Source organism: Chlamydotis macqueenii, chromosome 2 (assembly GCF_036417535.1).
Source record: "Chlamydotis macqueenii isolate bChlMac1 chromosome 2, bChlMac1.mat, whole genome shotgun sequence".
NCBI classification, from domain to species: domain Eukaryota; kingdom Metazoa; phylum Chordata; class Aves; order Otidiformes; family Otididae; genus Chlamydotis; species Chlamydotis macqueenii.
In genome coordinates, this window is record NC_141557.1 from 136,272,844 (window position 1) to 136,297,599 (window position 24,756).

At 39.9% G+C, this 24,756-nt stretch overlaps 1 protein-coding gene across 1 annotated transcript in view; it reads right to left on the minus strand.

Annotated features, from left to right (window-relative positions):
- Positions 1-10,625, minus strand: part of MMP16 (matrix metallopeptidase 16) — a 185,592-nt gene extending 174,967 nt beyond the window's left edge. Inside the window, exon 1 of the mRNA XM_086740992.1 lies at positions 10,225-10,625. Coding sequence (XP_086597118.1) covers positions 10,225-10,356 — 132 coding nt within the window. The 5' untranslated portion in view covers positions 10,357-10,625. The remainder of the gene's footprint in view (positions 1-10,224) is intronic.
- Positions 10,626-24,756: the final 14,131 nt, after the last annotated feature.

Consider the following 24,756-nt stretch of genomic DNA (forward strand, 5'->3'; position numbering starts at 1 on the left):
TACTTCTAGTAATAATAGTAGATTTTACTGTGTAGAAGACAGATCATTTATTTTACTTGCAATTAAATGTATTATTATTATTCTGTACACCATGTAAACCACAACACGTAGATAAACACAATCTGTCAATTTCTTTGCAAAGACAGTGGGTCAAAGCAATTTCCTAGAAGAACATCACACAACCAATGTCTGAGGTAAGAAAGAAAAATATGACAGGATCATCACCTTCAGATCCAGAGGCAGTATAAAAAGGAAGCAATTTCCTCTTTGGTACACTTTGCAAATATCCACTGATAGATTTAAAGGAAGTATGTCCTTCCCATTGAAAGGGATGCTTGTTTTTCTGTTTTGCTATCTGCGTTTTAAAGAAATTGACAATTTTCCATCTGCCTTTCAGCTGGTAATTTTCTGAAAAGGTAAGTCTTCCCCTCGCCAACCTGTATTTCACACTTGTAAGTGGAGATGTGATTACATGTCAGCAAAAATGAACAGGACCAATGAAACAAAAAAAACCCTGTTTCTCTACAAGATAATGAAGAAAAAAATTAATAAATACTAGATTTTCTGAGGTTAGCATTTCTTTTCAAATTGTGTATACAACTGTGAAACTAGTTCAATTGTTTCATAAAAGGTAAAAACACGTAACAGCATCTTTAAGTATTACAGACATGTCATGTAAGTGGGAAAAGCTGATGAAAATAGGTATCGATTTGTCTGACAGCAGTTACTTTGCCACCCATAACCACAGCCTGGTATGAAGAGTACTGGTGAGTTAAGACAATCAGAAGCCCAAAGCGGAGGGCATCAGTCCTAGAGGGACATCTTTTCCCCAAGCTCTGAGCTGTCTGGTATAGAGGCAAAGCCTCTGCTACCAAGAGGTAGCAGTAGAGAGAGAAATCCACTTCCACCCTGGCCCTACAGTGACAGATGTTCTTTTAAGATGCTGCCATAAGGAATTTCTTATGTATTCCTCTCAATGTGTAGAGAAACCTTCTACAAATACTCCTCAGCACAACTGTCCCACTACATACTGCAATTCCACACAAGGGTCAATCATAATATGATCCATAAAGAATTAATACAAAAAGCAAAACATTTTTCATCCACGGTCCCAAAACAATTGTCAAATAATATGCTTTAGGAATGTTTTCTCACAGTGTAATAAAAACTGCTATTGTTCTCCAAAGAGAAAGCATCAAGTGACTTTAATGTTCTACAGAGCTATTGTGGCTCATTGCTTCAGCTGCACATCCCCTGTCGCAGCAGTTTTAATCTTAGAATTTTAAATCTCTTTCCCAATACAGCACTTGAGACTGGATTGCCTAATGCTAAGCACTGAAATTAACAGGGAATAAATTTCCTCACACTCTGAATTTTTGATCTTGAAATTAACAGATTTTAAGCATGACAAAAACACCTGAACAAGTCCCCAAGTCAACAATGTGCTGTAATACCTCAAAAGGTATGCAAGGAACATTTTGGTCACAGCTAATGGGCAGGTAACTCCTCAGCTGGTACAAACCTGCTGTTAACAAGTGGAGAAACATAGTACCAACAGTTTCAGTTAATAAGTAAAGATACAGAATTTTTTTCTTCTATTTATGTATTTTATGTCAATTTAATTCATCACAGAAATAAACTGTTACCACTTAATCGCTCTTACTGTACAGCAAAGATGCTTATAATGAATGATGATAAGCAGGAACATGAATGAACAGTTGCCAGGCAACCAGTAAATAAAGGTTCCAAATAGCATGACCTCTCTTTAAAGGATAAAGCTCTAATCATAATTATTTTTCAAACCCATTTCAATGCCAACTAAAATAATGTTTGCAGCACTAATCCTGGTCTTCCTCATACAAAACGAAACCAAATCTGTCATTTGACATATCACAGATAACAAATTAAACAGACTCAACCTGCTCCTTCAGATTACAGTCAATAGTGTAGTCTGAGGATAGTGAACAAGTTAGACAACAAACTGGAATTTGAAACAAAAGAGAGGTGAGAAAAATTAAGCAATTTAAGTAGGGCAATTAAAATATTTATTTTTAAAAGTTACACTGTTACTTTAAGGTTCTTCTAAAACCATCAACATAAAGTCCTCCAGGGTTTAACTCCACCAAATGATCATCTGTTAAAGTAGAAGGACGAGATAGACCTTAAAATACTGAAAACAGATTCAATTTGAAATGTTTTTAAATCTATATAATACCACATTCTCTCTTTATAAACTCTTACAACTCAGTCTTGCCGAGTGCATAAGCAGAGCTGAGGTGCCTAGAGCAAGCACTGACCTTTCAGATGGATTCAAATAAAACTGACAAAGAGCAGCATAAATCTTAAACCAGTTAAAGAACACAGTATATCCGCTCTGAAGAAACAATGAACGATTATGCAGGAGTTTTACATTCCGAATAATGGAAGGGGAAGATCTTGGGCATTTTTTGGTGGGCTAATAAATTGTGTATTTATTTTAGTAAGATCTTATGTCAGAAAACAGTAGAAATACATGTTTTGGCAGGTTTATCCTGCACTACATAAGATGATTACATAAATTTCTTTATTTAACCATTTCATTTCTTTTCTTTAGTAGAATTGAGCATCACTAATAGCTGTGATGCTTCAACAATAAACAGTCAAAAATTTGCAACAGGAAAATAAGATTAACTACGATTATAAATAAAAATGTCTTGCACCTAAGGTCTAACATACTCTGTCAGTTGTGAACTCATAAGAACGGGGATCATCTTTTCAATCTGTCTTTGAACAAAATACAGGCAACAGAATCCATAAACTTCCCTGCAACATTAGTAGCACAAAATAATCTCATACTTTACAGTAGAAAATGGATCACCTGGAATTTTTGTAAATAGAAATTATTGTTTAAATTAGAGCAGAGAATGCACCCTGCCAACTAGTAGTCTCCACAGGTAATTCTTCACATCAAATGCAGTGGCACGGGAAATAAACAGGAAGAGCTGGAAATGCGTGCACACAAGCAGGGCTACGGCCTTGTTGGCATCACGGAGAAGTGGTGGGACAATTTGTATGGCTGGAGCGTCAACATAGAGGGGTATAAGCTTTTTAGAAAGGACAGGAAGGGGAGATGAGGAGGGGGTGTCGCTCTCTATGTCAGCAACAGGCTGGAGGGCGTGGAGCTCCACCTGGGGATGGAGGAGAGAGCTTATGGGTCAAGATTAGAGGACGGGGACGGACAGGGGATGTTACAGTGGGGGTCTGCTACAGGCCACCTGGCCAGGAGCACAGAGCAGATAAGGCGCTCTATAGGCAGATAGGAGCAGCCTCATGGTCACAAGCCCTGGTCCTCATGGGGGACTCCAACCACCCTGACATCTGTTGGAGAGACAACACGGCAGGGCACAGGCAGTCCAGGAGGTTCCTGGAATGTGTGGACGATAACTTCCTCCTGCAGGCAATAGAGGAGCTGACAAGGAGGAGTGCCATGCTCGACCTTGTGCTCACCAACAGGGAGGGACCGGTGGAGGACGTGAAACTGAAGGACAGCCTTGGCTGCAGCAACCACGACATGGTGGAGTTCAAGATCCATGGGGCAGCGAGGAAACTACACGGCAAGCTCTCTGCCCTAGACTTCAGGAAGGTGGACTTCAGCCTCTTCAGGGACCTGACGGGCAAAGTGGCCCTGGAAGGAAGAGGGGCCCAGGAAAGCTGGTCCAAATACAAGGAGCACCTCCTCCAAGCTCAGCAGAGGTGCATCCTGATGAAGAACAAGTCGGGCAAAAAGGCCAGGAGGCCGGCGTGGATGAGCAGGGATCTCCTGGACCAACTGAAATTGAAGAAGAAAGCCTATAGAGGGTGGAAGTGGAGACAGGTAGCCTGGGAGGACTACAAAGAGGCTGTGCGAGTGGCCAGGGATCGGGTGAGGAAGGATAAAGCCTTGACGGAATTGAATCTGGCCAGGGATATAAAAAGCAACAAGAAAAGCTTCTATAGGTATGTAGGTGACAAAAGAAAGTCCAAGGAGAATGCAGGCCCCCTCCAGAAGGAAACTGGTGTCCTGGTTACCCGGGACATGGAGAAGGCTGAGGTACTCAATGACTTTTTTGCCTCAGTCTTCACCGATAAGGGCTCTTGGCTCACCACCCAAGCTGTGGAAGGCACAAGCAGGGACTGCGAGGATGAAGAACTGCCCACTGTATTTGAAGAGCAGGTTCAGGAACATCTAAGGAACTTGAAGGTGCACAAGTCCATGGGACCTGATGAGATTCATCCACGGGTCCTGAGGGAACTGGCGGATGAAGTTGCCAAGCCATCTGCTTGCATCAAGAGAAGCGTGGCCAGCAGGTCGAGGGAGGTGATTCTGCCCCTCTACTCTGCCCTGGTGAGACCCCACCTGGAGTACTGTGTCCAGTTCTGGAGCCTCCAACATAAGAAGGACATGGACCAGCTGGAGAAGGTCCAGAGGAGGGCCACAAAGATGATCAGAAGGCTGGAGCACCTCTCCTGTGAGGACAGGCTGAGAGAGTTGGGGCTGTTCAGCCTGGAGAAGAGGAGGCTCCGGGGAGACCTGATAGCGGTCTTCCAGTACCTCAAGGGGGCCTACAAGAAAGATGGGGAGAGGCTGTTCAGTAGGGCCTGTTGTGATAGGATGAGGGGCAATGGTTTTGAAATAGAGGGAGGTAGATTTAGATTGGATATTAGGAAAAAAATTTTTTACAATGCGAGTTGTAGAACACTGGAACAGGTTGCCCAGAGAGGTGGTGGAAGCCCCATCCCTGGAAACGTTAAAGGCCAGGTTGGATGAGGCTCTGAGCAACCTGATCTACTCGGGGATGTCCCTGCTCCTTGCAGGGAGGTTGGACTAGATGACCTTTGAAGGTCCCTTCCAACTCTAACCCTTCTATGATTCAATGAGAGTCAGTTCATTATACACTAGGTATTTGCCTTCTTTGACAGAAAATATTTCTGTTCTCTATCAGACACATAGATTCCCAATTATTTTCCTTATCTAGATATAGCTGCTCATCAGAAGCCTTTACAGGATGTTTTCTATGTATCTGAATTTCCTCAATAAGCAAATAGGAAATAACACCACATTTTATTTTTATTGACTAAAATTTCACCCACTAACCACCTCTAGCACCTGATTCAATAGCTCCTCTGCCTCCTTCTAATAATTTCAGTTTTAACTTCTTGTTCTAAAAAAAATCCAGTTCATGTAGTTGATACCTTATGCAAGAGTGAGATTCAGAATTTAAGTAACTGGAAATCATCCATACCGACTGCAACTAAAAACAATGGAGAAGATCCCATGAATGTCCGTGCATTTTAGGACACATGGTACTATTTATATGAAAACCACTTTAATTGCTTCTCCATAGTTTTCAGCTTGCATTCTAACAAATTATAAAAATACCATGTTGTGCTTGCAAACCTGATAACCAAGCCCAATAGCTGAAACGTGTGTAAAGATATTGGTGGATTTTTCCCCCTACCAAATGTTTATTTCTTTTCAGTTACCAGCTGAAGAATTAAACCGGTCTGGTTTTAAGCTTAAAAGACCCAAAGCCTGTGGAAGAAAAGGTCATACATTACCATTCAGCAGGAGCTGGGAGCTAATTGTAAAGTTTACTAACAATGAAAACAATGGGGTTCTCAGCCACTTATTAACATGGAGGAAATCAACAGTATTTTTCTGAAGTTTGGATTCCACTGTATTTTGTTCCACAATATGCAACATAACTGTCCCACCTCTGAAAATGGGAGGAGAGAAAAGACTGTATTGTTTTAAAGAGCTGCTCACACTAAAATAAGAGTCATCTTAAGATCTCCCCATGGATTCAAGTCTCTATATTCAGCATTAGAAGAAGGAAAAAAGAACATAACTGCCAACTTGAGGAGAGATTATGAAGCATGCTCTCTCCGTAGTGTTTCCCACATCACAGATACAGTGAATGAAACTAGGTGTAATTCTAAAAACACCTCTTTGCTCTACAGGGTTTACGCAGATACTCAGTGGAGTAAGAGTAGGTGGTATGAGGATCCAGAGATTAGTCTTATTCTAGATTCATGATGATCTTGTCTTCTGAGAAAGGTATTCTTGTTTCAATAACCATTTTCACTTAACAATATGGTGACATTGGTTTTCAAATTTTTTTTATGCTGAATATTTAATAGCAAATTAAATATACACACACTTATTATTTAAATAGATACATAAACTAATGGGTAACATTAGATGATAAACTCACAGGACAATACCAGCTCAAACAGTATAATATTATTGGTTTTAGGAAAACATAAATATATATATAGCCTATATGGAAGATTATGGATAATACTTGTGAAAGACCATCCATAGACACTCCCAATAATATGCAAAGGAGTTTGAGCAACACAAGATATTACTATAGTGAGGAACTCAGTGGGGGGAAGGGAGAAGGAGGCTGCTCTATCATTTTGAAGTAACAAATTATCTTCTGTGTGTTTTGTTTCAATTTTACATTTAAAATGTTATTTCAGTAACTATTATTCCATTCACTGTCTCACTGATGGACATCTTCCTCTGCTAGCACACAGAAATAGTTGAAAATAGTAGAAAAACTCTGCACTGAAGGACACTTTCTTCAGTTAGTGCACTTATTTTTTTACCGTTTTTGACCAGTAGTTCAGCACTGAGAAGAGGGGACTGACAGCATAGTCCTTAGTTTTTCCTCACAATGTCAGAAACAAAGTCTCACAAAAATGCCACTGACAATTAGAGAACATTGAAAATTAATGCTAAAATCTTCCCATGCGTAAGACTACTGGGAATCTTAAATTTCATCATGATTACTTAAACTATCAGTTTACAGTCCTCTCTCATGCAGCTTTGCCACAAAGCTCTGACTCAGAGTGCAAGCGTGCCCCCCCAGGGGCCCGTACTCCACGAGCTGAATCCTGCTCTGCTATGTCTATTACATGAAACACCACATACATGAACACATTTCACGATTGACAGCTCCGCTGTCATCAGAAGCTTGAAGACTTTACCCATGTAGACGTTTGGTTAAAAGAAATTTTACACAGGGACAACCAAATTACAAGGAACAGTAATGTTCATACAAGCTTGTAAAATTCAGCTTTCTGTTTTTCTTTTAAAAGGTAACATTATTATTTATTATCTTTGAGCTACAGTAGTATCTTCTAAGAACTGCCCTGGCTCACAGCCTAACAAACTCACATTGCAACAAACAAACTAAAAATTCCAATACTATTACACAGATTTTGCTTATCAATCAGGAATATGAATTAAATGAGACAGAGCAAGAGGAAATAAATGATCGCCACATTTTATAATGTTCAACAGGTATTATCTGTACTTTATTCAGAGGCAAGAAAGAATGAAAAGAAATCTTTCCAACCATCCTAAGCATTTTTTTCAGTGACATTTCACTCAACTGTATGTACAACACTTCTTTCCTGAACCCTACTTTGCATATTTATTCTTATTGTCATAAGAAATATTTGTCATATTGTCACAACTTGCTATTAAGTACAACTATTTTATGCACTTGTGCTGACATGGAGGATTATATATAGCACAACACATGTATGTTGTTGCCAAGTCCTTTGCCTCAAATTTCCCATGCTTTTAGTTTTTGCTGTTCCCAACAAAAAAAAAAGTTGTATTTTCAGTGCTATCCAAATAATGCAAACATGGCAATGGCTGTTCTGGGGCAAATCTCAGGCCCATTTAGCCCAGCACCATGTCACTGACAGTGGTCAAAGGCAGTGGCCTAGGAAAAAGCCCCACAGTAGAGCAACTCTTAAATATAAGAGTAACTCCCTGGAACACTCTTCTGGCTCCCGGCAATCTGTGGCTCAAAGACTTAAATATAAAAAGAGACTGGGAGCGCTGGCATATGACAACACACTTTGTTTCACAAGGGCTGGGAGAAAGAACAGGAGATGGCATATTCCAAAAGGAAGAAATATGTGCCCTCATCACACACACATGCTGCTTCATTCCACTCAACAGCATTTCTTGCTCCCGATATTGCCTTTGCCCTCAAAATGTGCTGGTTTCCATATGGAAGAGGTGGCAAAAACGAAAGTGTTTCCCTTCTTTCCTCATAAAACCTCCTTCTGACTGGAGTTGGCCTCCTGTTCATATTCCACTTGACTAAACCAATCTTTCTCTCCTCCCACACTAGCTCCATCTGCCGCCCGTCTCTCCAGCAGAGCCAGATGCCAGCAAAGCAGACTACTGTGGGAGGAGAAAGTTCTGTCGCTGGAATTTCTTCCCTATACCCTGCAGGGGGGCAGCCTGTGAAGCTGGAGAGGAGACAGGGAGCAGCAACTTCCTCTCTTCCACGCTGCTTTCCCTTGCTCATCAGTAAAGAAGGCAGCTGAGGACATGAGCAAAGGATAAAACTTCAGTGCGAACTCTGAAAATTGCAACTTTCATATTTATATAGAAAAAGTGTCACAAATGTACTCCAGACTCAAGCATGGTACACACTGCATAAACATGTAAGAAGACATGAGTCCTGCCCCAAAGAGCTTACAATCGAACAGAAGCAGAGATGTACATTTGTGATAAGGAATGAAGACGAGTGACTAGAGTGTAGGTGACAGATTAAAAAAAGACTAGAATTTATAATCAGGAGGTATCTTAATGATGGAGTAAAAAGACAATACTTTCTGGAGAGATTCAAGTCAGGAAGAGAAACTATGGCTGTGTGTTGCTAAGCTGAGAGGAAGATCACATGTGGCAAGGGAAGCTGCCTGTAGAGAGGGAAAGACCAAAATGAAAGTAGACATGGGAAAAAAAAAAAAAAGTTTTCATACATTTGAGGTGATCTTGCATGAGCTAAAGCGAGAAGTAGTACAGGTAAGAGCTTTAGACAAAAGGAAGACCGTCTAGGGACGGAGGAGCATCTGTGGGTGCAATCTTGCCAGAGACGGTAGCAAGAACGAGTGTCACTGAGTGAGAACAAGAGCTCATATAAAACAAGCAAGTGTGCGTATGTGTGAGACAGGGGAAAAGACACAGGCTTCATTTCTCTGAGAGAAAGAATTGTGGGAACCCAGGAGATGAAAGAGACTAGAAACAAGAATGAGAGAGGGTGGTGTATGGGTGCAGCAGAAAGTTTGGAGTGTGGCTGGCAGGACAGGAGAAAGTGAAGGAACACAGGGATCTAACAGAAAACTAGAATTATCGATTAGAAGTTGAAAGAGCACATATGAATTAAAGAGACACATGACAAGAAAGATGAAGAAGTTGAATAGACAGAGAAAGGAGGAGGGAAATACGCACATTACATTGAAACAGATTAAGAAAAAGAGTTCACAGCAGAACAAATGGAGTGACAGGAGGGGGAAAAAGGAGGAAAGAATATATGCAAAGATGATAAAGATGGGCAACGAACATTAGTTAATAAAAAACACTATGTAAAAACCCCAAATGGAAAAACCAGGAGTATATGGAAAAGTGACTGGAAATAGATGTCCACCGAATTCTCATTGTCACTGTAAACTCTTAAGAGTTTGCCCCATCTAAGTATCACCACATTTTAATCTTCCTCTTCACCTGGAAAAATTCTGTTTTCTGCTCTTCCACACCCTCTAACTTTTGTGCTGTAGTTACACCTTTATGCCCTTTGTTTCACTATTTCTAATGGCAACTCTTTTTGCTACATTTAAATGGGAAGATCTTTTGTCAAACACTCTACCACAAAGAAACGTGCCAACATCTCAAGTTCCCTTCCTCCTGTCCCCATAACGCTCTTTCATTCATTCTTCTTTCAAAAAAGAAGAAAAGGGGGGGGGGTGCAATTCGGCAATACAGCGGTCCACGATATTCACAGAGCCTCCCCCGAGCTGCGTGTACACACTGCGCCCCAGGTTTCTCCCGTACCCGGGCAGAGGGTTCCCCGCGGGCCGCGGGCGAGGGCAACGGGGAGGCCGGGGCTGCGCTCCCGTGCGCGGCTCCGCGCTCTGCGCGGCCACCGGTACCGGGGTCTCCGGATGAAACGCGTCCATCGGGCGGGGGAGCTCAGGGAGGGGAGCGAGCTACCGGCTGCTGCGGGAAAGAGAGCTGGCACGGGTACGCCCTGGCTGCTGGAAGACATGGCTGGCTGGCGATCTGATTTGATTTTATTTAGGGGAGGGGGGATATAAAAAAAAAAAAAAAAAGGGAAGGGGGGAAAGGGAGAGGGGGAAGCACACACGCTCGCAGACGCATACGGCTGATCTTACCTCCACATTGAAATACTCCTCCGCTTTGCACACTGTAGCACATAAAATCCAAAGGAAGGTTTGCAAGAAAAGCACCCTGGACTGAGACACGAAATCCAACCGGCTTCCAGTGCTGAATGCGAGTACGATCATAGTGAACTGTGCTTCAGTGGATGGAAGATCTCCCTCTGTCTCTCGCTTTCTCTCTCTTTGCCTTAAACAAATATACAAACAAGCCAACCCTCCCCCCCGTGTCGGTGAAGAGCCCGTAGCGCAGGTTCACCCACAGCCGGGGAGGAGGAGGAGGAGGAGGAGGAGCAGACACTTCACTGCACAGGCGGCGGCAGGGTCAGCTCTCGCTCATCCTCACCGCCAGTCCCGTACGGAGGGAATGTGGCGTCCGCCTGCAGCCGCACCTCCTGCACGACTCCTCTCTGCCCAGCAGCAGCAACCGCCTCCCCGTGTCCCCCCTGCTCCCTCCTCCTCCCCTGCTCCCTGCTCCCTCCTCCTCCCCTGCCTCCGCCTCCTCCCAGGGAAGGCCGGCCTGCCGGCTCGGCTCGGCTCGGCTCGGCTCGGCTCGGCTCGGCTCGGCTCGGCTCGGCTCACTGCCTCGCCCCCCGCCGCTCCCCTCCACTCCAGAATGTTCAGCCGATATCTACACAGCCCCGCCCCGTAGGCGGCTTAAAGGCGACGGGCCCGCCAGGCCGCGCCGCAGTTGTGGGGCTCCGCTGGCGGAGCGGACGGTTTGTGGAGCTCGCTGGGCCTTTGCTCACACGCACGTACCGAAGCAGGCGCACCAGCGCCGAGTCCGGCAGCAGGGCGGGCCTCCCCTCCTCGCCCTTTTTGCGAGGCGAACGCCCCGAGTCTCTCCCCGCTCCCGCGAGGCGCGGTGCGATCGGGGCAGTGAGGATGCCTGAGGGTTACGATACGCACGCACCGCCCGGTCCGGGTTTCCTTGTGCGCCGGGGAGTGGCATCGCGGCGGGGCGAGAGTGCACGCTGCTGCCGTTGAGCCACCGTGTAACGGCTGCCCAGGGCGGCCTGCCAGAGCGGGCTGGGCCGGGCCGGGCCGGGCCGGGCGGGCGGGCGTCCCTCAGCATGCGCGTACCCCGCCCGCCGCCACTGAAGGGCCGGGGAGGCTCAGCCCGTCCCTGTCCCGGTGCGGTCCGGTTTAGCGGAGCCTGGCCCTGCTGCTGTGAAACGGCTCTGGGCAGAGACCGAGACGGACCGAGGCGAGGGAGGAGCCCGTAGTGTCAGCGGCTGATGAAAGGGGTTGGTACGGAGCTGCCCGGCATGCGGCCCTGGGTGGAGAAGGATCACGGCACGGTCGTGAGGGTGCCCCGCAGCGGTCTCTTCTTCCCACGGCCCGGGAGAAAATCCGAAGTCACTGCTGACAAAGTTCACAGCAAGTGAGATCACGATGGTGTGGTTAACAGTGACATAAACAAGCCGGGCAAAATCCGGGTGTTGAGGTGACTGGAAAGCTATTTTAATGCGTCCAAATATATGGTCTTAGATTATTTCCCTTGAATAAATTTTTTCTTAAGGGAAAGCAGTGTGTGAAATGCCTATAGCATTGACAAACTTGATGCTGGGAACTGCAATGTTCAAAATGCCTTGTGATTATGTCAGATAAACTGCTCTTGCAGTGGTTTTGTGGTTAATGGGACATATTATGCAGCCCTTCGATACCTTATCAAGTCAAAGGAAGGTGGGATGATCCGCATTAGTGAGACAAGCTATTGCAATAATGCATCTTAGGAGAAAAAAGAGGCGGGGGGGGGGGAGAAAACAACCGAACTTACTGAAAGAAGAAGCAATTTAAAAATTCCAGGATTTAAAAATTTATGTTATTTTTACTTCTTTGGTTATCGAAAAGATGCAAAGATACTTGCTCATGGTATGAAACAGCCTGGAAGTAAAAGACATACCTGACAGATGAAATCTCCTGACTCAAATAGTCAAGGTCAATGGCAAAAATTAAAACATATGTGGATTAGATGTTTAGGATTTTGACAACACCTAGTAGCAGGACGTAGGAATGTGGTAGGTTTTCCATCGTTTTCATCATCTCAAGAATAAGGCTGTTATCTCTGAAGAAGTGATGTTCTGCCTAGCCAAAAGTAATGCTACTTAAGCAGAATTCCTTATGTGATATACCTTTTCATGCTAACTGCTTGATCTTAAAGGCATTTTCTGTTCTTCAAATTGTTAGTGACGTGAATAATGAGTGATGTGAATAATGAAATAATGAAATGTAGAGCTGGCAGCAAGCTAGAAGGACCTGTTGGCACTTTGGTGGCCAGTATCGGAAGTCAAAATTATCTTAACAAATTAAAGAAATGTCTTGGAACCATCAGGAGGAAACATAAGACTGACAAATGCAAATTACATTTGGGAAGGAAAATCAAAAAGTAAAATCAAAGGATACTGGTAAAACAGCAGCAACTTCAGGAAAGAATCCGGGGGCTGTAATGGACTATGAAGTAAATATGAGTCAGCAATGTGCTGCCATTAGAGAAAAAGACAAGACAGCCTCATTGTGCAGTGTATTAATAGGGGTGCAGTACATCTGACAGCACAAATTATTTTTCTGCTAGGAAGTGATGAAGCCAACTGTGTTTGGTCTCAAACTAAAGACAGTCCAGAGGAAAATAACAAAATATTAAAACATTAAGAAAGTAAGACGTGTAAAATTTGAAAGAACACTATTTAGTCTGAGAAGACTGAGGGTAAATGTTCTCTTTATATGGAAAGTGTTGCTGTGAAAAGGACAGAGATTTAATTCTTTCAGGGAAAAAATGAATCAACTAAATTATTCAGAAATTTCAGATTCAATGTTAGACAAAACTTTCTAAAATGTGATGGTAGTAGCATTCAGAACAAGATACCTAGTAGGAGTGTGGAATCTTTTCCATAGAGAGGTTTGATAGACAAGAATATTATAGCTATCGTCTCTCCATTCCTAAAGCAGTGGATTGTATTGAGATCTAGTAAATTTTCTGCTTTGAGTATATCAGTAATATCTTTCCTTTTATTATTCTATGAATCAATCACTGTGACTGGTGTAGAAGAAACACTAACTCACTAACTTTCTACTGTCCCTTTTGTTTTTCCTCTTCTGCTAAAGGGACCTCTTCCTTGTTTGCTCTTGCAGTGAGTGATGTATTTTGCAGAGTCTACCATTAATGTAATACCCAGAAATGGAAACGGAAATTGAAATAGATAAGTTACTGTAAGCATAATTTTATTCATCTCCCCTGTCAGGACTGCTGTGTCTATTTATTGTGAAAAACACAGGACTATAAATACAGCTACCTCCTTCCTTTACACTCTATCCATTAGAAGAAGAAAGAAAAGCAGTGGTGTGAGTAGAATGGTGGAGAATGAAAGTGCCTGTGTGTTTGTACACGTTTTTGAGGAAGAGAGAGGGAGACTACACAGGTAAAGAAAGAGATTGGTAAGGATAGCAATGGTAGTGGGAAGACGGTTGGACTAGATGATCTTATAGGTCCCATCCAACCATGTGATTCTATGATTCTATGAAAGAGAGTAGCAATGTGTGAATATGAGTGCCAAGGGAAAAGACAAGGCATTTGAAGGACAGAGAAGATGTTTGAAGTGAAAAGTACTATTCAGGAATGCTTGTGTGAAGGAACAAACGCCAGCAATGATGGGAAAGGGCTTTGAATATTTATGAGTAAGCTGTGGGCAGGAACATACAGGAATAGGGTCAGAGCCTAATGGGACATGTAAGAAGGTAAAAAGAAATAGAAAAGAATTTAAAATGCTGTACAAGGAGCTCTTTGTAGAAATCTATGTATAAGATTATGAGAGAGATTAAAGAAAAGGGAGAAAAAAAGTAACAAAGATGAAAGGGTAAGTAAACAGGTAAAGAACGAAGGAAGCAGAAAAACGCAATTGGAAAAAAAAATGGGAGCTGTTTGTTGAAGTACTTAAGTGATTCAAGTCATATACTTTGGAGGTGTCTTGCAGATTTTTATCAAATACCAGTGTGATTTTTTCTGCTCTTGCCTATAGCAGTCACCAGCAGTAATTAATAAGCAGTAAGCAGGTTTGTAGGGAAGCAAAATTAAAAAAATGAGTTTTCCATTTAGTTCTAAAGTGTTTAGCCTTTTTGAAAGGCAGGAAGAGGTCTCTCTCCTGTCCTTCCAACAAGCCCATTTACCAGCTGAGTTTCTTAGACTCTGTAGAATATATCCTTTATGGATGACTATAGTTGCATGTTTATAACAGATGATTACTAGAAGCAGACATAGATGTTGTTAAACATTCCCATGTCCAGGTTTGAACACAGGGCAAAAATCTTCTCCTTTACTGTATATCAATTCTGAATAAATATTCATATGATAACTAAAAAATAAAAATACTACAAGTTGTCCTTTCTGCATTTTGCGTTGCTTAGCTGCTGATAATACCAGCTGGAACTTTTAAGGAGAAGAGAGCTTCATTACAAGGTAAAATAAACTGCAAAGATTGAGGGTAAATATCACATATATCACACATCTATACTTATCTCCCACTGGTAAATTATGGTTTGGAAAAGATGTTCTAAACACCTGGCCTTTCACTAGTGGAATGAGAATTTCATAGATGTGTCCATATGAATTCTGTTTGACTATTTGGAAGGTCCTACAGGACACGAAGGCCACAAATGAGTTTTACAGTGTAGGGGGGAATATTGCATTGAGTATGTGTTCCTGTGAGGATCACACTTGTATTGCCTGTGTTCAGGTATCTCTGGTTCTTTATTTACACAAGGTTCACTGTAGGCATAAGGCTATCTGGTCAGTAAACAAGGACTGACTTATACTGCCTGTGCACTTTACTGTGTTTTCTTACAGCTCCATCAATGGCTTTATAAAGAACCTAAGTAAAGATAAATGACAGTGTAAAACCTCACACATAATTGTTGTAGGATCACAAGGAAAATTCCTAGAGTCGTGAAAGTCGGTAATGTTTCAGGATATTTTGGTTCATGTTTGGTTGCAGTTTTTCACAAAGAGCCTGTGAAGTCAGAGAGGAGGAAAGTCTGAAAGTGCAAAAATTATTAAAAATATTAAGTTATAAATTGGATTTCTAATTCATAGAGTCATAATATCATAGAATACTTTAGGTTCAATGAGACATTTGTAAGTCATCAGGTCCAACTGTCTGAACAAAGCAGAGGCAACTCAGGTTAGGTTCCTCCCGTGATTGTTCAGGGAGTTACGAATCAAGTTAATCTAATCCAAGCATAATTTCCTAGTTTGTAATATGATTTCTCTGTCTCAGGGAGCTATTTTGAGGGTAAAATGTCTTCTGTGAGGCATTTGTCAGGCCTTCAGTTATTTTGGTCTTTGTGCTGACAACGCCCATTTCAGCAAGTAGAGCAGGTATCTCCTAATCTCTGGAAGGCAGGAGAAGTGGCCAAGAGAAATACATTTTACAAAGAAAGAAAATACAGTGTGAAAGAGAAATGGCTCCTGGAAGAAAAACACCAAGAAGTGCACAATAATAATAATAATAATTTTTTAAAAGATCTCTTTTTTGATAATAACATTTTCCTAAGAATATTTTGAGGAACATGAGTTAGTTTTTGGGTTAATGAAGAGTAGATAAAAAAAATGCACTGAAGAAGCCAAGTTCTTACTTATTTACTGTATGTAACTGTTCATATTAAACTTTATTTTCTCTGCTTTGTGACAATTTCCATGCTGGTGTTTTTTCTCCCATTCCTGATGCATTCCCTCCATGCTTTCTGATTTTTGACTCAGTCTGCAGAGCAAGAAAGGCTCATTCAAGCATCAAGTCCATCAGCAATTTCCCAACATATGTCTCAAAAGGAAGGGTTCTTTACAGCCAAGGGCTTACGAGTGGTCCAGCTGTCCCTTGGACTATGCTGGTGATTATTGACTGAGTTTACAGTAGTGTTGGAATGGCAGTCCAGTGATTGTTGTAAGATCTTAATAATTTGTGTTGAATATTAGCTCTTTCATTTTTACAATGTGCCCTGTGTATAAGACTGATATTGTTGACAGCTAAGAGAAGAACACAGAAATAAATGAAACAGAAATAAATAATGCGGAGCAATGACAGGCAAGACTGACAGATTTGAGGAGGAAGACATGAGGAGTTCTGAGGTAATAACTCTGGCACAGTTGGATGGCTTGAAAGGTAACAAACTCATCTTAGAAATATTGAAGGGTTTGGTCAAGAAAGAAACAGGTCTCTGTCATATATTCTGTGTTTCAGAAGTGTGCAAAGGTCTAGTTACTGGGTGGCTTCTATAGCATAAGCACAATGGCCTCCATAACTCCATATGGAGTTGAATCTTAAAGGGAAGGTAATTGTCCAAGGTTTTGTGTTGCTCTAACCTGGCTGGAAATTCAACATCAACTTGGTTAAAATAGACCTTTTTAAAATTACTCTATTTAAATTAACCTACCCAAGTTAAAGGTACTTACAACCTATGTCATTTATTTTGTTGTCCACAGAAATTAATTTTATATTGTCCATTTTCAGCTTTCAAGACACTATTTAGTACATTTTTTTTTCCGTGTGTTTACAACACCAATGAATGTTGGAAGTGTTACCTGGGGAAAGGTGAGTCTTGGCAATTGAAGCCTGGGAGAAATAGCATTGCATTTGGTGCTTGAAGAGTAAATCTAAGACTGTGAAATTTCAAACAGGGATTGCATGTATCTGGCAAAGTGAGTAGCAGTAAAATAGATAGGAATGTTAATGTTTAAATATCATTAGTGAGTTTCAGAGTTAATTACCAGTGTCATTAGTGAAATCACTGCATCTCTTGGAGCTATTGTTCTGTAGACTCAAGAAAAATTTGTTATACTTGCCATATACGTTCAAAGATAGCTTTATCATCACAGCATAATTTTCTTACTTATTTGCTTTTGCATAAATTGAAGTTTAGGTTCTAAAATGCAGCTCTGCTGCTTTAGTAGCCAAAAAACTGAAGTTACTCCTCTCAAAAGTATCAGACGCATGTAACTCCTTAAGATTATTTTAGTTTATACTATTGATATATGAGATTTTGGACAAAAAGAGCTGAGAGAGGAGTTTAGAGAAGAGAAAACTCCATACTGCTTGTAAAGAGAGAGCAGCATTTTAACAATAGAAAATGTGTTTTAAAGGGGCACACTTGAAAATGTATCTGAAGAGACCAGCCTGCAATAAACAGGAGGGTTCACTCAAGGTTGAGCCTATATATTACTCCATTCTGCAATACAGGTACACACAAAGTGACAGGCATCTGTCTGATCAAAACAGGTTTTCAAGTGAGAGAGGAAAAATCACACACAGAGGATTCAGTTTCTTTATGTCTATACTCCTCCAGTTACAGCTTGGATTTTTTTTGCCTTTTTATTGGCAACCTTTACTTCCATGTTAGGGTTATCTTAGCGTCCTTTTGCTATAATTGGTTAATTTTTTTTTTTGTCTTTTGGGAAATAGTGGTCAGGTCAAAGACAACTATAAAGTAATGCTCATGAGACTAGTATTTGGTTCCATTTACAATTTCAACTTTTTAATTTGAATACTGATTGATTAACAAGCAATATTTAACAAGTCTAGAAATGCAACTTTTAAGTGCAAGAATACTGAAGTATGGGTGTGTTTTTATAAACTTGCTTATCCCAAAGTGAAAAAAGTTGGGAAGGTGAAGGGAAGGAAAGATTCAGAAAATGAATTCTTTAGAATAGTGGGGCAGACATGTTTACCAGGGCTATGCTGTCTGAAAATGCATTGCACGCTTACAGGATGTACTTGCACTATATAGAAGATTTTACCTGTCTTTGGGACTCAATTTTCCTTTGTCCAAGCTCCCGTGACTAAACGATGTTCAGTTCTTCTGTTTTTAACACAGTTTACTTCTCAGTTAAAGCAATGTGAATGCTCTCTTCTTACTCTTACAGGTGGTTTTAAATTTATATTTGTTGTGGAAGGAGAGGATGTGGGATGATTTTAACGTAAGCCTAAACTGAATTTTACCCTGTTCACTTATTTCATCATGTCATGGCCATCCTGGCTGTTCTTTGCTATTCCAGTGGCAGTCATGACCTTAGCAACAGCAAACGAAAGTATTTGCATAAAATATGTGAAAAGGGTGAAGATACTGGTGCTGATGTGATTGTTGGGAAAAGGAGGAAATGTCTTAGAATCTCATGGTCTGCCACAATAATGCCATAGCATTTCTGGAGGGAAGGACCTCACATAAAGAGGTACACTTCAAACCTATCTGTATTTATGGTTGTATTGTAGGTTGTGTAGAGCTACAAAAATAGATTTAAATTAATTATATTTCTAGTGCAAAATTATGGTCAAGGAAAAAGATGAGAAGATAAAGTGGTGAGGCACAACTGAAAGTTATTAACCTTGAAAATCTGTTTATCCATGGCTACTGGTAACAGTGACATTGGCAAGAGAGTGAGATGAGCAGTTCAGTTTAGTATCTGTCTTCTGAGAGGAACACATAGAAACTAGTTAGGTTATGCTGTGGACTTTTGTAAAGTCTTACTGGTTCAGCTTGATGTGACCTTTATAACTCGGGTGCAGAAAAGACACAAAAATTACTGAAGATTTTTGCAACACCACACCCCCAACCCTTTCCAATTCTCCTCTGTGCAATGTGTGAGCACGAACACAATCCTGGTCCTTTCTTCAAGAAAGCCACTGTTTATATATTTTTAAATTTATGTAATTTTTAATCTCCCTAAATCTAAGACATATGGGTTTTTATATTTTTCCTCTGTCTTCCTTCTGGGGTTTTTTTGGTCTTCTCAATTTTATTTTCTTCTGGCTTCTGTATTGCAAGACACTTCGTAAAAGGACAAGAACTGACTATACAGTATTTCCATATCATTAAGGAGGCTCCCAGTAGAGATCCTAAGTATGTGTTCTTGCTCATGTGTAACTGAAGAAGAGAGAGAATTACGCTTAGACCTTTAGCTTGAGAGAGGCTTCCAAATAGTGCTCATACTTTCAGGTTGAAGTGTCAAGGCAACCTAACAGATCTGAGCACCTAGTTCTCATTAATTTTTGTGGGAACTGGACAGACCTATCCCACAGGCATATTTGAAAACACTAGGCTTGCACTTCTATTTCATTGTCTTGTGGTGGAAAGGATGAAATAAAAAAATGAAAGAAAGGGAAATTAGGAGACTTGCTAGTATAGATAATTATTTTAAAAAGTGCATTTACTGTGGTTTAATACATTGCTTAGTCGTCACCTGAGGCTTTCATTGCAACTTACCTACTAAGGTTGCTATTCTGTGAGAGTGTGTATAAGTGTGCATGCACACATAAGACAGAGTTCCAGATTGTCTTAATAAAGAGAATATAATGTCTAGTTTTTCATTACAACTATCCAGAAAGCTGCCAGAAAGTGGACTGAGAGAGATGGAGTTCTGAGACAAAGGCTTATTGCTTTTCCCAAGCTATACAGGTACTTATCTTCAAATACATGATGTTCATCCATGTTTAGTATTGAACAAAATGAGTGTGAAACATATACATGGTACGCTTATGAGAAGATATATATACTTACAGACTAACAGAGATAAGGGAGATTAGATCAAGTAAAATAAATTTTCTCATTAATTATTTGAGCAAGTTCCATTTCACCAGCTCTGACTTTTCAGTCTGGAACATCAAATCTGTAAATTTACCATTTTTTATTAACCAAATGAATCAGCTTGTCTGTGAGAAAATTTACATTCAAACCACACAAGTGACCAATAGTCAAAAGAAAATAACTAATTTTACATTTAAATGAGGAATTCAAATATATCTGTAAGTATATGATCATACGGAAAATATTCAGGGATCATAAATAATAATCAGATTACTTTTGAAGCTATGCAGGCTCATACAAAACTTGGAAATTTCCAGTAAGTGTTCCGCAAATAACTTGTGAATTAAAAACGATTTGCTTAAAACTTCAGCTCTAAAAAATTGCAGAGCAGATATATGCCAGCATTCAGGTGAGGATTCAGGTCAATATGCTGTAGACTGATACTTTAATTTTTTTTCAGTGGGAGTAGCTTTTACTACCAAAGGACCTGTCTCAAGAAATCTGTATTTGACCTAAATAATTTCCAATAGCACAGTACAACCAAATACTTTGCTAATGCGTAAGAGAACAGATTAATGCGTATGTCACAAGAGAAGCACTAATAACTTTGAAAACTAAATATTGTTTAATATTGTTTAATTTTTATAATGTGAATTTCAGGTAAATGCAAAGTCTGTGGAATGTAGGTCTTCAGTCTAACAAGAAATTTCAAGTTACTTAACAGTGCTTCATACAATGACATTTGACATCATGGTATTGAACTGGCACCTGGGAATCTCCATTTTCCTACATTTGCATAGGATAAAAACAGTTCACTTCTTGCATTTTCAAGATTTGATGGTTCAGGTCCTAAATTTACCTAACTGTTTGATCTATATGTTTTAGCTGAATGCTCTGTTCCACACCAAAGCACTTTGTTGCCATGACAGAACAAATATTTCCATTTTACGTGGTACATTCACCAGTCAGTTTAGTATATTTTTTCATGGAGGGCAGCAGGGACTTAAGTCTGAAAATGTGGAACAGCGCATGACTAGATGATGAAAAAAGTTATTTTCTTAATGTACAGTTTTTAGAAATCCAGGTCTTTAACATTATACTGTCATGTTGATTTTATACAGTCTAGAAGAATTTATCAGGAGAGGTTGAAAAAATACTGACAAAGTTCAGTTCTCAGTAGTTTTGTGTCAAACTGGAAAGGTGACACATTTCTGTCCCAGTTGACCCATTCAGAGAAACACTTCTCTGAAGGTCTGTTCCATATTTTCACTTATTATTTAAATAATGAAATTAAGGGCATAGCTGTTCAATTTACAAATTGCACAGTATTTGCAGAGTTTGCAAGTATTCTGGAGATCAATGTATGTCAGAGAAAAGATACCAAATCTGATTAAATTTAATGATGACAAATACAAGTACCATGCTTGGGAAAGGTGTTATATAGGCAAATACAAAAGGAGGATGGGCAATGCAAGAAAGACTACAGAAATATATAGATGTGCCATAATATGAATTCGTGTTTATAAGATGTTGCCAAAAAAGGTAAATGTCATTCTGGGAATAGATCATGGAAACTTTACAGCTCTGAGTGATATTTTTTCTTCGTTCCTAGTTCTTGGACAGTGCTTCAGCTAGAAGTTTAGGTTTGGGCACCATTCTTTAAGAGAAAACAAACAGAAAGGAGCAACAAAGTGATCAGAGACTTAAAAGCATGTGAGAAAAACTTTTGTCTTCAATGGAAAATTGCATTTGTACAGCATAGAAAGGAAGACAGTGCAGAGGACATGGTAATAGTACCTATGAAACTGTACAGATATCGTGAAAAGAATATATTTATCCCCCATTGCTCTGGAATAAATTTGACTTAATTTAAAACTAAGACATTTAGTTTAGACATATTTTTTTCCTTGCTGGAATAATATGTAAACATTGGAAGAGGCTACTTAGGAAGGCCATGAAAGTTTCAAAACTAAAATGTTTCAAGTTAGCCCTGCCTCAAAGCAGAGTAGATTGACCAAATGACTGCCCCATTGAATTATATTTGTAATTAATTATAGGTAAACAATGCAATCAACATTAAAAAATAGCAAATTTATATTCGATCTGGATATAAGTGTGTATGGAACTATTTTTTTCCATAGGAATATTTTTTTTGCTTGTTCCACTCCTTGAGAATGAATATAGGATGGAGAAATATTTGCATTTCTCCAGTTCATACATTCAATTTATTTGTTAAAGATAAGTTTCTCCATTTTTCTTGGTTTATTTTTTGTCGGGAAAGATCCTCATATGATGGGAAGTTTTGTGGAACACATTAATGTGCTGACTAACAAGACTACTCTTTGAAACACTAGTATTCTCTCATTTTTGCTGACAGATGATGTGTTTTTCCTTAGCTCTTGGAACTAAAAGCTTTTCATTTAATGATTAAAAATACTTGCTTGCAGTGGTATGAGCTTGCCATTCTGAGAACATGATGACAATAATATGATTGTGATGTAATTACAGCATGTATAGCTCTGGGAAGTGATCTCATTTTCAGAAATCCATAGCTCCTCATAATAGTTCCCATTATAGTCTTTAAACTTCCCTTTACAGATGTGAAAAGGGTAAAGTTTGTCTGAACCCTATGCAGATGCCAATAATCAGACTGTAGCCATCTTTTAAGGCATCTTGCTGCCCTTCCCAATATATGAACCTGAGAATCCTGAATTGTTAAAGATATTGACCACAACAGCTTATTTTCTAGATAATTTTCCTTATATTGGTAGATGAATAAGATAAGTAGGTACGATAAAGTATTTCTGGTACATGTACATAGATAGCCTCCTATGACTTTTTTTTTTTTTTCCCTGAAATAGATGCCATTTGTCATTTGGAGGGGGAAAAAAAGCAAGAACCTTGGGCCACATGATCAAAGACCACCCTGTTATTAATGCAGCTGTAAAGGGGTCATTTCAAGATGAATAGTGATACTGCTCATTGCTGTTTGCTGTTATAAGCTATGTGTCTTATTTGGCCCAAATGTCTACAGCCAGGAAGACCACAGACTTAGTTTCAGTAATGAAGACAGGGACAAAGAAGAAACAGCACCTCTGAGCATTTAGTACCTTATAAACAACTCGTGGCCCATATGGCTAGAAACCTTTCACATGAGTAGAGCAATAGACAATACAACATAGAAAAGCCAAATGTGATGCCAGTACTGTTTAGAACAACAAAGTGACGCATGCAAGGGCATGACCTTGTGTTGAGTTACTCTTTATACAAGTAATTTTTATTAAGATAATGTAGTGAATACAGGGAATGATTTCTGTAAATATTAATTTAATTTTTTAAAATGAATTCACTTTAGCATTTTATTTCTTGATTGTATTTGTCAATGAATATTCTGGTTAACTAGAATTACAATGCAGGATTGTATTTATTTGGTTAGTTAGCTGTTTTAAAGAAGTAGTTCATTCAAAGGAAATGCTGGAGAATGTTTAAGGTGAGTGCTGTACCTGTAAGCAAAACTAGTCATGGCAATTCAAATACATTGCAATTGGAAACCTCACCAGCTGCAGGTAGATGGAAAACAAAGAAGAAAATGTCCTGTGAACCAGATCTCCTCTTTTAAAATGTAAGAGAATGCCATTTTTTAGTACATCTCTCCTCCTTTGAGCTATTTTCTGGAATTAAGCTGAAACAGCAGAGACTTTATTTCTGTAGCCCCCAGTCACTTATAATTTCCTTGGAGGGAGAGGAAAGATTATATTTTTTTCCCCATGTTTCTATTATCTTGCCCTAGTCATTCCTTTCACTCAAAGAATTTGCAATTGTTCCCACTTCATACTCGTCCAAGTGGGGAACAACCCTCTGACAAGTGCATGTGAAAGGCCAGAATCTTTGGGTCTCCTTTCCATTTACACAGTCTCCTTAGAAGTCTCATCCTAAAATCATGTATACCACTTCACCAAGTTGTTGAAAATGAATTTGCCCTGTGATTTTTACAATATAAAGTTTAAAGAAATGAAGCTAACTCTGATCATCCTGCATCTCGTATCTGTGCGACCAATAGTTAAGATGAAGATAAATAAAGTTATTTTTAAATGTAGTCATTACACAAAATTGTTTGTTTGATTTTTAAGCTGTGTTGCTATCCTTTTTTCAGTGCTACCTCTATATGCACTCTGGTGAATTATGTAATTAGTTGTGCACTAGACCAATTTGAAACTTTGGCTTTCTCTACTTTCAAGTATTTCTGATAATTTTACTTTGTATCTACTTGCATGTGGGACTCCTGCATGCTATAACAGAATGCTCCAGGAAGAGTTTTACTAATAGGATGTTGTAAATTTTAAAGTTTTTCCAGCTGTACAAAGTCTGCACTGCTTTCCCAGAAGTAGGTCATGTGTAAAACTAAGTCTACCCTTCATGCTACTCCTCCTTTTGCTTGTAGAATATATGATCAGTTACCTACAGAGCTCAAATTATCTGTAAGATAGAAGAATATAGAGGAAGGAAAGCAAAAGTGTAAAGTAGAGAGAAAAAATCATAAGACAAAGAAGCAGCAGAGTGGTAAAACACGAGATTACAATTTCTGATACATCCCTGAACATTATCAACCTTCTCTGTCTTTCACCATTTCCTGCTAATGCCTCTGCCTGTTCCCCCATGCTTTCGGAGACATTTTCACTTCCATGGTGAACAGAAGCAGCAATCTATTCCCTGTTCAGAGTGGTAGGTTGTGTTTGTGACATCCATCTGAAGGCCACCTTCATATTGCTCCATAATAAGGAAATAGCAGAGCAGAAAAATACAAAAACAACAGGAAAAGGGAAAATGAGTAATAAAAAAAAATGATTAGTCAAGCTGCATGAGGGGATCTTTTTCAGATGTAGACAAGAGATTGATTATATGTGGTAAGGATGGGGTATCAGTGCATCTAAGAGAAAGCAGGAAAAATTATACCATCTGAGA